At 39.5% G+C, this 13,494-nt stretch overlaps 1 protein-coding gene across 1 annotated transcript; it reads right to left on the bottom strand.

Annotated features, from left to right (window-relative positions):
- Nucleotides 1-1,733: 1,733 nt before the first annotated feature.
- On the bottom strand, nt 1,734-3,736 carry NKX2-4 (NK2 homeobox 4). Its single transcript, XM_083175917.1, has 2 exons — nt 2,883-3,736; nt 1,734-2,637 (listed from the first exon to the last, which is right to left on the bottom strand). Exons 1-2 carry the CDS (start codon nt 3,250-3,252, stop codon nt 1,976-1,978), a joined length of 1,032 nt encoding a protein of 343 aa, XP_083032043.1. The 5' UTR covers nt 3,253-3,736; the 3' UTR covers nt 1,734-1,975.
- Between the last annotated feature and the right edge of the window lie 9,758 nt (nt 3,737-13,494).

The following is a 13,494-nucleotide window of genomic DNA, read 5'->3' as shown; positions in this document are numbered from 1 at the left end:
GGTGTTCCCCAGTAGTCTGGAAGTTCTAATATCTCCGGACTGGTTTTATTATTGGAGGCTGTGAGATGCAGCTGAACTTTAGGTCTGCTTTTGTCCTGCTTGGGCCAAGTGCCCCTTTTGGACTGTTCTATGTAGGGACTCTTATCCCCCTCTTCAGTTAATGAGGTTCACCTAGTCTGCACATTCGTATTCTTATTACAGATCTGCAGAGCAAAGCTTGTGGACATATCTCTGATGAAAAGCAACAAAGAGCCGTTAGTTCAATGCCCCCCACACAACTTTTACATTCTCACAGAAATGTCCTTAGCAGAGATTAACCCCCTTTCCTCTCTAGGTGCACCTGCTGCATGTACTGCTTCCAAATGGGTTAATGATAAACCAATCCTGTGATTATCCTTCATCCAACCATAGACACTGATACATAAGATAATACAACCGTGTGATGGAAAAGTCATCAAACACTGAATTTTATTTTGTATGCTGATACATTACTGGAAAAGGGTCAAGACACCTGAACACCATAAATCTAATCTCAGTGTTGAAATTATAAATGAAGATATTTTTATAATATTTTTAGGTTGGTGTAATGGATTTGCGAAGCCGATCTTAAAACTGGTGTTAAAAAAAATACAAAAAAAATAATGAAATTCCAATTTGAAACCACAATAATGCCCTTTAGTTTCTTTGTCACTTGTTGGATGTTTCTAATAATTCATTAAAACACGGTTACAATACGGGTGTCAATGGTTTTACAAGACGAAAAAGTTATAACTTAACTCAGAGTAACGTTATTTATCGTCATTAGTCCATTACGCCATCGAAATGAATAAAAATCGGTAGACCAGCGCAATGCAACTTCTTTAAAAAGTTAGTCTGTTTTTTTATTATTATTAATTAAATTAAACTGTAGTTGGAATAATTACAACTGATTGTTGCGCTAGGTAACAGCATTGCAAACATTTACAAAAATAATACAAGCAATTAATGTAATTAAACAAAATACATGTGGCAAATAAATACGCAACGGAGTAATAGGGAGAAAAGACAAAGTACAGCTAAAATTGTTGATAACTAATGGAAGTTCACTATTTTCTCAAATCAGTATATACCAGTATTCTGACACCCGAATTAGCTAGCAAGATTTAAAAAAAAAAAAAAAAACTACAGTCGTGAAATATTTTTTTATCGTGTTATGTATGGTATATTTTACAATTCATTTTAAAAATAATACTTGATTCTGTCAAAAGTTCTGTGATTTCATTTTTCATTTGTTTTTCTTTTGAATGTGTCGCTGGACATTAATAAGGTAAAATGCCCCAATATAAAAGAAACTAAAAATGTAAAATACTTACCATATCATCTATTTAAGGATGTTCTAAACGATTACTCCAGGTGTAATATTTCATTGAGGACAAACCAACCATAAATAATAACAAGAAAAAAAAAAAACTTCTATAAAATACTGCAAAGAGTAGATACCTATAAAATACTATCATTGAAAACGTTCATTATTAAACACACGACTAACAACCTGAGAAGTCTTTACTTTGCTTTTTAGTTGTCAGTCTTTGTATGTACTGAGTACAGTCAGTAAAATATTATCACGCTGTTATTGTGTTCGGTTCTGTGAGATCTGTTTACCTCTCAGTAAGAAAAATATAGAACGCTGGCTTTTATTGTCTGTTATGTTCGTTCGTTCTTTTTTAATCATACAAAAATGATTTTATTGATCGTCTTGCTATTGTTAGGCTTCATTGCAACATCGAATAAATCTGCAGGTGACCGCGGGCACATGCCAAACTGAAATGTCCTTCTGCCTCATTTACTACAGTACTGTTGTCATTATTGTTTTTTTTTGCAGTCAGAAGAACAAAAACTTCATAAGAGGTCAGTTATTGAGCCCCCAATGGGGGTGTCCAGTCCAACTGTAGCTCTTGAAGTTGACCTGTACTTGCTGTAAATCCTGATTTTCGCCTTACCACGTTCTTCCATAGAGCATGCTAGGGTTGACCATGCCATTGCTGTAGTCTACGGTTGCGTTGTCCATCTGTGACATGTTGGCCACCTGGTTATGGAGAGACTGGGCACTAGGGGACATTTCTTCCAAGTCTGAAGCTTGACTTAAAGAATTAACTTGTTGGTTCTGGTGCTGATGGACAGCGTTGTTAGAAGACGACAATACACCATTGGAACTATTCTGCTGTTGGGATACTTGACTAGTTGATGAGGTATTGGTACTGTTCTGGCAGGGCTTCCCATCCTTTACTAGTACCGGCACAGCCACACGGCGGGGGGACTGTTGTTGGCACAGGTTACTTTCTTGCTGGAGCTGCTGGGTGACTTTGTCCTTTGCTTGTCTCTTCATCTTGTACCTGTGATTCTGGAACCAAATCTTCACTTGAGTAGGGGTGAGGTGGATCATGCTTGCCAGGTGCTCCCTCTCAGGGGCTGAGAGATACTTCTGTTGCTTGAACCTCCTCTCCAGTTCATACACTTGCGCCTGAGAGAAGAGGACTCTTCTCTTCCTCCTAGGTGCTGCGTGAAGAGGGGCCATTGACTTGGCAGCTTCTGCTATACCTTGCAGAGTCCCCATTCCGGCCATATTCATACCCGCAGACGGTCCCATAAATCTAGAAACTGACAGATATGGGGTTAGCGTGGTGACACTTCAAGTATTCATCCAACACTTCAGTTGACCTAACTCAAGGGTTAGATCCTAAGAACTATGTTCTAACTATCGACAGATTCACACACATAAAGTAATCTACGTGTAACAAATCTAAAGCCAAGTGGCTCTCTAACTATACAATACAATATTCTTTAGAACCGTCAAGCACAAACAACAGGTCATAAAGTACATTTGGAAAGAAGGTCATACTTACTTGTTGAATACCTGGGGTCAGGGTTGGCTCCATACCAGCCTGTAGCAGCAGCGCTATTCCTCATGGTATCTTGGTAAGTGGAGATATCTCCCATATTGCTAATGCTTCCATTGCAGTAACCTCCCATTGCGCCATGTGAAAACTGCGAGACACTGTGTGGCATGTGATAGGTGGTGGTCACTGTGGCATTGTGGCCCATGCTGTGCTGTTGCATCCCTGTCTGAGAAACGTGAGTCTGCCTGTAAGCTCCTAGAGAGGTGCCCAGGTTGCCACCGTTGTCCATTCCACCAAACTTCTTGTAGGACTCTTCAATGGGACTGAGGATGTCGGTGACTGAAAAAGGTGTAGTATGCTTTGGGCTCAACGACATGGTTCAGCCACCAAGCAGGTAAAAAAGTGGTGATCTGATCAATGTTGTGTAGTGTCAATTCTCTCTCCTTATGGATGTCTACGTAAGAGAGTGTTTGGAGGACGCCTGAGATCCTATTGATCGCCTTACAAAGTAGGCGAGCCCTAAGCTCTCTTATCTCGGGTTTATTTTAGCCTGTAACCAGGTTTACAACACACACTGGAGTGGGAGGGAATGGGAGGCCTGGGAGGGGCGACATGGAACCATGACACAATTCCCAGTCACACGTTGCAAACATAATTAGTAAGGTTGCAGTTACTTTCCTAATGACGACCATAGTGTCAGCCAGCCAGCCAGCCATTCTGGAGGCAGATCTCTGGATCAGGAATGCAAGTTACACTCTCAGGCTTGTCCATGGATAATCAGTGCACCTCTGAGGCTCCTGGTAACGGTAAGAAAGATATACCAGTACAATGTGACATGTATACCTGCAGACAGATGATGAACCTGTCCATCATGTATATCAGAACTTTGGTGCATACAGACAATAATGAGTAATGGGTCACAGATCAATATTATCTAACAGAGGGAAGAGAAAGCAACCTTACCTTGTAAGTATAGTTACATGCTATCTATCTATCTATCTATCTATCTATCTATCTATCTATCTATCTATCTATCTATCTTTGGCGAATACTGTTGTTGATTGATTTTGTGTTTTGTATTTAATTCATATACTTTTATAAACATAAAAATAAAAACATAAACACAAATAATCCCACCCTGACATATCAATCGCTATCCATTGACACCTGCACTTCCAGCAACAAGTACTAATGAGTTTCACTCTTCATTGCTGTCACCTACTGTACCTCCATCATTCTACACCATAACGGAGAGAATACGCTTAACGAATGTAACTTGTGAATTGCAGAGTTATCCCCAGCCAATAAGTGCCTGGGGCACATTCCACAAACATCTCAATGAGGATTAAAAACCTAAAAAAAAAAATCCCCACATTTATTGTATCCAGAATTCTCGGTTAGATTTTCACGTCTATTGTGCCACAGGGACAAAACGAATACCAGATATTGCGGTATTAATTAAAATTCCAACACCTTTGCCAACCATGCAAGGAAACCCTAGTGTCCTTGTCACATCTGCAGAACTCGTCACCTCTGTCACCTGGGAAAATGCTAATGAGAAACCTCCAACCAGCACGTATTGTCCTGGGGATACCTATAACTTGGGTATAGTAGTCAGATACAGACAAAGCAGGAATTCTTCATTGCGGATTTATGAAAATGATGATAATAATAATATCATTATTATAAAAAAAAAACAACAACACAGCAATGCTATACTACTAATAATAATAATAATATTGAACACTACTCTATTCAGTAATTTGAAATAGATTATGTATGTGCGTTTGTGTGTGTAATATATATATATATATATATATATATATATATATATATATATATACACACTGTATAGTCCAAAAAGACTGAAGACAGGCACCCTATTATATATATATATATTTATATCCAACATATATATATATAGTATATCTATCTATCTATATATATATATATATATCAGTTAATGTAGTGAGTGCAGAGCCCCTACAATTTCTGTTTAAACAATGTGGTCACAAGCCATAGGGTACCCCAAAACTAGGAAAGGTGCTTGCCAATGTTTAGTGTAATATATATATATATATATATATATATATATATATATATATGTGTGTGTATATATATATATATATATCGAATAATATTACAAGTATAATGGGTATTAATTACAAAAAGATTATGTATGTATGTATGTATGTATGCATGCATGCATGTATGTGTGTGTATATATATATATATATATATATATATATATATATATAAATGAAATCTATTTAATAAATGTACAAGTATTAATTACTTTTTTACACGTTTTAATGATCTGATCATGATAAATCACAATAAACATTTCCCCTTTACAAGTTATAAAGCACATAGAACAACACAAATACAAGCTCATCTATCTATCTATCTATCTATCTATCTATCTATCTATCTATCTATCTATCTATCTCTGCCTGCCTATCTGTGTACTCTATCAGATCATCTGCATCATTGATGATAGTGGATCTATAATTCGGTATATGTCTGCCTTACAGTACCTGTGTGATCTTGCAGTAGGACAGCACCAGTGGAAGGTGAGGATGGGTACCCCACCCATGGGAGAGAGGTCTCTCAGCTCTCACTGTAATATCAGGTGGAGGAGATCTGTTTGGCACTATCATGATCATTCATATATTCGGCTCTATAGCCAGTGATGTGCGTAGATCCGGTTATTTCAGGTATGTGTTCTGGGAGTTTGTGGGTTCATGCTGAGGGACCGAAGTGGCTGCTCATAAAGCACATGGCCAAGTATAGCTAATGGCTGCTCATCAGCTAAGAAAGGAGGATTTTTCCCCTTAGCCACTTAAACCTGGAAATAAAAGGTGTGTGTTTATTTTCATTATTTGTATTTCTGTACATAAGGGGTTCTGTAGATTGGAGTAAGAGGGTCAAAGGATGCTTAGGAGGCCCTGAGTAATACTGAGAGCTACTTTACAAAGTGCCGGTAAGAGAACTCATTGGTTCGACCCATTAAGGATTTAACCCTTTCCTAGAGAACTCTGCCACATGCTTCCTGCTGCAGACACCGGGATGGATCCAGTGCACAAACCACCTGTGGTTTCTCTGGTGTATTTCCATTCTGCTTTGTTTATTGAATCCATTCTCATGGTATGGTGGAACACCTTGCTCTGTGTGTTACACCAACAATATGCGGCTGTTTAGCCGCATCCTGCCATCGCAGGGGTTAGGTTATCACCCTGACTGTCTTATTGCCATTAACCTTTAATCATTGCCTTGGATCTATACCGGATAATGCCGCCTGGTATAGTGCTAATCTGTCATGGCGCACTACTTATATTGGCGAACATCAATGTATGTATAATCTACCCAGTATCTGCTGTACAGACATTGGACCGTGGTGGGACACAGTACATACATACTGTACATACAATGACAATAATCTTTTGCCATGATCAATTTACTACTCTGTTTCCTTGTTAAAAAAAAACAGTTGCCCAGTGTTTTGTTATGAATGACTAATGCGATGCATTTATGTGTCATTGTGCTAAGCAATTATATTGTCTATAATATAGTATTGCAATGTCGTCTCTAATGTTAGCTACACACACACACACACACACACACACACACACACACACACACACACACACACACACACACTATATATTTATATATATAATCTATATTATCTATCTATCTATCTATCTATCTATCTATCTATCTATCTATCTATCTATCTATCTATCTATCTGTCCATCACCCTCCTAGGTGCTCCTGGCGGGGAGCCCAACCGACCAATATATAGAGGGCGGCACTCGGTCTCAAAGAAACGGCGCTACTGCGGTCTATTTGTTTGAGACCCCGTGCAGCCTACTATGGATTGGTATATATATTTATATATGGATAGATATATACATAAATAAACACACACACACACACACACACACACACACACACACACACAAACAAACACACATAACGATGATTATACTAGCGATCCGTAATATGTTATGCTATGTTATAGACACTGCGACCTGGTTACTTTGCCTATCAGTGACCTTCTTTGTGAATAGTTTGCGTCCCATACTTGTAGCAGCTGGGGGACTGGTCCTGGCTGTCGTTACACAAGTAAGTAGATGAGTATCGCCGCTCTGTTTTATAGGGGCCGATGTATGCAGGTGTTGTACAAGGAATGATGCAGTTTGCAATCGACAAACATCAAGTAATAAATTCAATGAAAAACGTGGAATGGAATACTTTATTAGATACTATCTATCTATCTATCTATCTATCTATCTATCTATCTATCTATCTATCTATCTATCTACCTACCTACCTATCTTACATATTTGCCTCCTCTGTTACAGGTTTTGAGGTGCAGTTAATATATAATAGCGTCAACTGCAGTATACTGTATGTGTTTCACATTGTACAATACATTACATTGATATATATATATATGATGTTCCTTTTTGCAGCATATCGTTTGGCTACAGATTGCTTACATAACCCTGGTTAAAGGTATAGTACAAATAATTTTCTACTTTTACTTTAAATAAGGGTACCAAATACACATTTATTTTAATCATTGTGCAATATTACGTATAATAATTTCATAGTACGTTCAATTTTCTAAAATGTAAGTCTCTTTGGCTAAACTATTTCATTGATCTTGATGTGATCATTTCACTAAATATAATTGTATAGCTATTACAGAAAGGATACCCCAAATTCCAAACGGTGTTGTTTAGCTAATTTTGGTATCATACTCAGAATAATGAAAACAAAGGAAATGTTGCAATTAAAAATGTTCCTGAGCAGTAAAGAATGGAGGCCAGTCTTGCTTAATCACTAGGTAAATTAGCAGTCTATGGTAAAGGGTCTATTGTGTAACCATGGAAACACTACCTCTTCAAAAATAGAAACTATTTGTATTTAACCCATTCATTATGTCCAGGTGCTTCTTATCTGTATCTTAATGAATTATTTATTTAATTAAAAATAGTTTATAAAGCATATTGTTCTGCGGTCAAACTGTGAAGTTTACTAGTTACTAGTTGCTGCTGTATTTAAGAGTAAACAGTAAAAGTAGGTTCACGGTGATAGGCAAAACCCAGTAAGGAGCCAGAGTTAGTAGTAAGAGTAAAACAAGGAGCAAATAGCACCTGGAACAAACCATTTTGCAATCCAAGGGGGGGGGGGGGGGGGTGCTAATGCATTCATGTTTTTGCATGCAGTGAAAGTATTGTCTGCTTTTGTACAGTATGCAGCCAAAAAAATATCTGGCAGCTTTTGATTTTACACTGAAATGTAGAAATAAGCAAAGACATGCAATTCACAGTTATAATACTCAAGTTCAGAAGATTTCATATATATATATATATATATATATATATATATATATATATATATATAATATATATATATAAAAAATGGAATATGGTATATCGTTGATAAGAGCTACCAAATTGTTGTTAAATCTAAAGCTGACGCCAAATCTATATGTTATCACTTGGATTTATGTTAGATCCAGGGGTTCCTGATTAGAAAGCTTTGTTGAACAGTCTCTCTGGCCACTCAATGACGTAGTAAAGAGACTGTACAACAAAACTTCCCAAACAGGATCCCTCAGGATTAGACAACATTAGGACTGGTGTGTTGTTTATATGCTAATGTGAATTCCATTTCTAAATAAAGGAATAATTATCATATGAAATATTCACTATGTCCCAAAAAAGTGGAAGCACATACACTTCAACTGTATCCACTGTTTATAAATGGAATACATCAAGCAGTTCATGTTTTCCAGACAATCTGTGAATATTTAAAAATGTGACATAATACCCCATACACACTAAGAGATATTATAAATTCTATTGGTCATTTTTGCCCTTCTCAGCGAAATTTTTATATCAGAGGTTCTCAAACTAGGTTGCTCTGGGACCCCATAAGGCCATATAAAAATGATTACAGGACCCCAGGAAGTCACCGCAGAATGGACACTGCAAGTGTGATCAGTGAAGTGAAGTGACCACTTTTGTGAAAGGGAAACAGTGGGTAATGGGGAGATAGAAAAGGGTGACATAGGGATGGAAGAGGGAGGGAGTGAGTGAGTATTTACGTACCGTCTCCTCAGTTCACAGACACATTAGCCTGACAGTCAGCAACATGGAGTCGTGACCCCATGCTGAGGTGGTCAGGACCCACTTTGGGGTCAGGACCCCCAGTTTGAGAACTGCTGGTTTATATTATTGTTCATTATTTTAACAAGGTGTGCTCCCGGTCATGAATGAACCTCCCGTAGTCTGTGCTACATGAGCAATGTGGACTATATCGTCACCAAGGCATGCAAGCAGCAGGGACACGGTGACATCACTGAACGATTAAAGACATTAATGTTGAAGAGTTTCAGCGAATGCGTATGGGGCATGAATTCACATATGTAAACAGCTCTGTACAGTTATGGGAATCTCAGAAAATGCCTGAAAACGCATGTAAATCGATGTGTCTGTAGACCACACAGTGATTTAAATGCGTGGCCCCGCCAGTCTGAATCTGGAGGGGATTAATAACCAGCATGCAGGTTGTTAATCGGTCGGGGCCAGTGTTCTCAGAAGGAGAACACTGACCCTGACACCTCGCTCAGCACACAGCACTCCGCAGCACTGTGTGCTGAGAGAGACCGAGCGTTCTCAGTGAAGTAGCTTCGCTCAGAACGCTCGTCGGCCTGTGTGTAGGGCCCTTTAGCCTTGGTGTACTGGGATGGTTGGCTGTAAATCTGTTTGCAAGGAATGGTAGCCATTACATTATATATGCAAAATTGTCCTCTATGGACTGCTATGGAAGCTAATTGAATTGCCTCTTTCTCTTTGTATTATTGGGCCTTTGATCTGTCACTATAACACAGAACAGAAGTTTATATACATATCTGCAGTTCCTGACCTACATTTGGAACAAGTGTGATTATCCCTACACTTATTATATCGGTGTCTCCCCTGAACAATATGCTCTATAGTCCTATTTCTTCTTTTGAATTCCTTGGATCTATCACTGGCACAGAGAAAGGGCCATCATACACAGAAAGTATACCACCTAGATTTGGTGAAGTGCATTCTAAGAAAGCGTTTTGTGTGCTAATGCACTATGGGCAATATAGGGTCATGCACACATATGCAATTTGTATCTCCACTTGGGGATGTGTTGGAGTAAGTGAGCTGCAATAGGGGATTCCCTGGTAGGCTCAGTTCATAGAGGTTGTATTGGTGGGATTGTGGGTTATGCAGAGTTCAGCCTATCTTTCGCACCAAGCACAGGGCTAGTTGAAGTGCACGCAGATAATGATGATGGCTATGTAACCAAGCATAGAGGTGCGGGCGGACTGACCTCAGCTCTGCACATGGGTAATTACACGCATTTAGTTCTGTGGATGTATTTGTTATTGGAGGAATTAAACTCAACTTGAAACCGGCTCTTTGTCCGTCCCACAGCAGTGATTATGAACTTTGCAGTGGATTATGATAAATCTTTGTGAACTATGATAGATAAACAGTCATCTTGGTAGTGAAGAACTAAAATGTTCCATTTCTTATGCTCTACCTAAATTCTACAAGAGGTGTTTTGTTTTGCACTGAGCAATCTTATATTATACCTATATGATATACCTAATCAAGTATTTTCATGCCATGGGTCAGGATGACTTTCCGGGAGTCCAAGACTGTATTACAACCTACCAACAATATACTGTCTGCTGCCGGCATTTTTAGTACCTTCTAAAAATGAATTGCGAGCTATTTGAAAGACATATATCATAACATTACTATATTCACCAGCATGGGCCCTTATTCTGGTTGGTGTGGTAATATCCGCGTGCGTTCGTGCCGCCAATGTTTTGTGTCTGCGCATGTGCAGAGGCGTCTCTGTGCATGTGCGAGCGGGACGCACGGCCACATTCCGCATCAAATGTGTACACTACGAACAGGGGGTGGAGAGGGGCGTGAAGGGCTGTTTGGGCTCATTAACATATGCATACGCCCCGCGTTTCATGGGCGTTCCCATGCAAACGCTGGGCGTACGTATGGTAATGCGGCCGTGACGCACGTGTAGGGGGCGGACATATGACATTGTCGGATGTCAGCTGCCCGCCCAGATCCCTGCTTTTGCACGGAGAAATACCCGTGTGGTCTGAGGTTGCGGGAGCTGCGACCATCGAATGATGGGGGAGGTTCCCTGAGATGGAGGAGGTGTATTCATGAGAAATACGCGTGCGGTCCGTTCGGACAGCTTCTTACCGCGTACGGACGGAGTTGGCGATCCATATGGAAGGTGGGGTTTAGGACGTACGGTGCTGGCCGCATATTCGGATCCGGCCGCACCGATCAGAATAAGGGCTATGGTGAGGATATGGGTCATTAGGTCGAGCAACTGAAGTAAAAAAAAAATGGGGTCAACCACTGAAAGTCCACATGGGTTAGGTTGACACTTAAAATAGGTTAACATACTTAAGGTTGACATGGTTGGAAGGTCGACACAAGCATTAGGTCGACTAGGTCTAGATCGACTGTGAAAAGGTTGACATGAGTTTTCACTTGTCTTTGTCCTGAATGTCAACATGGAAGCCGTATTGGTGCACTGCATCCCCTCATATGGCTCGTGCATCGGGAACGGTGCTTCGCTATGCTCGGAACACTATTCTTTTCACTCTCCACACCATAGTGGATGGTAGCGCATGAAATACCACCTGTCGGCGCATGTTGGCTTAAAAGAAGTGAAAAACCCATGTTGACTTTTTGAATGTCGACCTAATGCTTGTGTTGATCTTTTGACTGTTGACCTAGACGCTGTCGACCTAATGCTTGTATTGATCTTTTGACTGTTGACCTAGATGCTGTCGACCTAATGCTTCTGTCGATTTTCCAACCATATCAACCTTCCGTGGTTGACCCAATTTAGACTTTTTATCCAGAAAATTGACATTGTTTTTAAATGAAATGTTTTATTAAAACACCAAACTGTACAATAAGAATGAAGCATGATATACTTTGCATTGACAGAAAAATATGTACATGAGTGCAGTATTGACACTATTTCAGAATAACATCCTTCTCATTTTACAATTTCCTTAATAAAAGTAAACCTGTGTTAAACAACATAAGTCTTTATTGTTTGCTTTAACAAAATTTGTCTCATTAAATATCCAAATCTATGTGTTATGACAGCTATGTTCAAATTCTTAGCTTCTAACGGTTAATACGGTGTTCCTTATCTAAAAGACACTCTATCCAGTCCATATTGAAGACATGAAAAAGCTTAGTCTTAAAAAGTTGTAACGTAGGATGTGTAGCGCCGATCCGTGTCTGCAGCACAACCTGTGCACCACCGCACTAATCATCAACAACAGTCTCCTACATCCACTGGCCATTCTCTGTTCTTCAGGTAGAATACCAAAAATAGCCCAGTGATCAGTAAAAGGAACAAAATTCACTAAATGTTCGAGTGTAAATTTTCTAACCTGAAGCCAAAATATTTTGAGCATTGGACAGCTCCAAAAATAGTGATAGAGATCCGCTTCTCCCGTCTGACATCGGGGGCAAGATGCCGATGTTGCCATTCCAGCCAGGAATTTCCTACGAGGGGGAAAGGTATTAAAATTTACATTTTTATTTGTTTGCCAACTTTTTTTGTCCCCCTAGCTATAAACAAAATGCAAAAATAATTTAATTTTGCCAGGAGGCCTACCCGATTTCTCACAGCAGTGTATGCTCAGCAGATCACCTGCGAGCCACCGGGACCTTCCCGGGCAGCAGGGTCGCATGTGATCAATCAAGGCCCACATACACTAACTTGATTCGGGCCGATTTCGCCTATTCCTGACGGCACGGGCCGAGAAATCAGCCCAAATCAGGTCAGTGTGATATCCCCCACAGGTCCGATGCGTGGTCCCAATATATGAGGTCGGAAGTTGGAAAAGCATGGGATTTCTCGGCCCGTTTCAGCAGGAACAGGGGAAATTGGCCCAAATCGAGTTAGTGTATGGGGGCCTTAAGATCTTGAAAAGATATGTCATAAATGATCTCTGACTAATTACTGGGTGTGAGATGGAGAGCTTCCAATGTGTTATTCATATACAGGTAATGCTGTTTACCTGGGCCTGAAATGAAGAAGAGAGTTTGTATTTTTTTTAAAAATATATTTCGTTAAATGATCCTTTTTTAAGCATAGCAGTACAACTTTCAAGTTAACTCTGCTGTTTGTTATACAGTATGAATCAATGAGCATCCCTTATAGTGTAAATTAGGGGGACAACGAGCGCAACCCAGGCAGGTTAGACTAACTAACTGACAAAGAGTTCCAGTAATATTTGTAATATTCTTTGTGCTGAATAACTTCATAATTTCTACTCTGCTTACTTTTCTGTCCAGGGCTTCCTGAATGCATCAACAGCATTGTGCCTAAGTGAATAAAATGTCTTCTTTTTTAAATAGTACAATGATTGAGTAATAATAAACCTATCCATGATGAGAAGGAAGTTCAGTGACAGACCAGAACTCAACACACCAACAATGTGGACCTCATCTGCAAAAGATAAATAGAACCATTCTCGTAATCTTTTATGCAGCTA

Source organism: Crinia signifera, chromosome 3 (genome assembly GCF_055691185.1).
Source record: "Crinia signifera chromosome 3, ASM5569118v1, whole genome shotgun sequence".
NCBI classification, from domain to species: domain Eukaryota; kingdom Metazoa; phylum Chordata; class Amphibia; order Anura; family Myobatrachidae; genus Crinia; species Crinia signifera.
The sequence above is the reverse complement of the archived record's forward strand: the minus strand, read 5'-3'. Positions and strand labels throughout refer to the sequence as shown.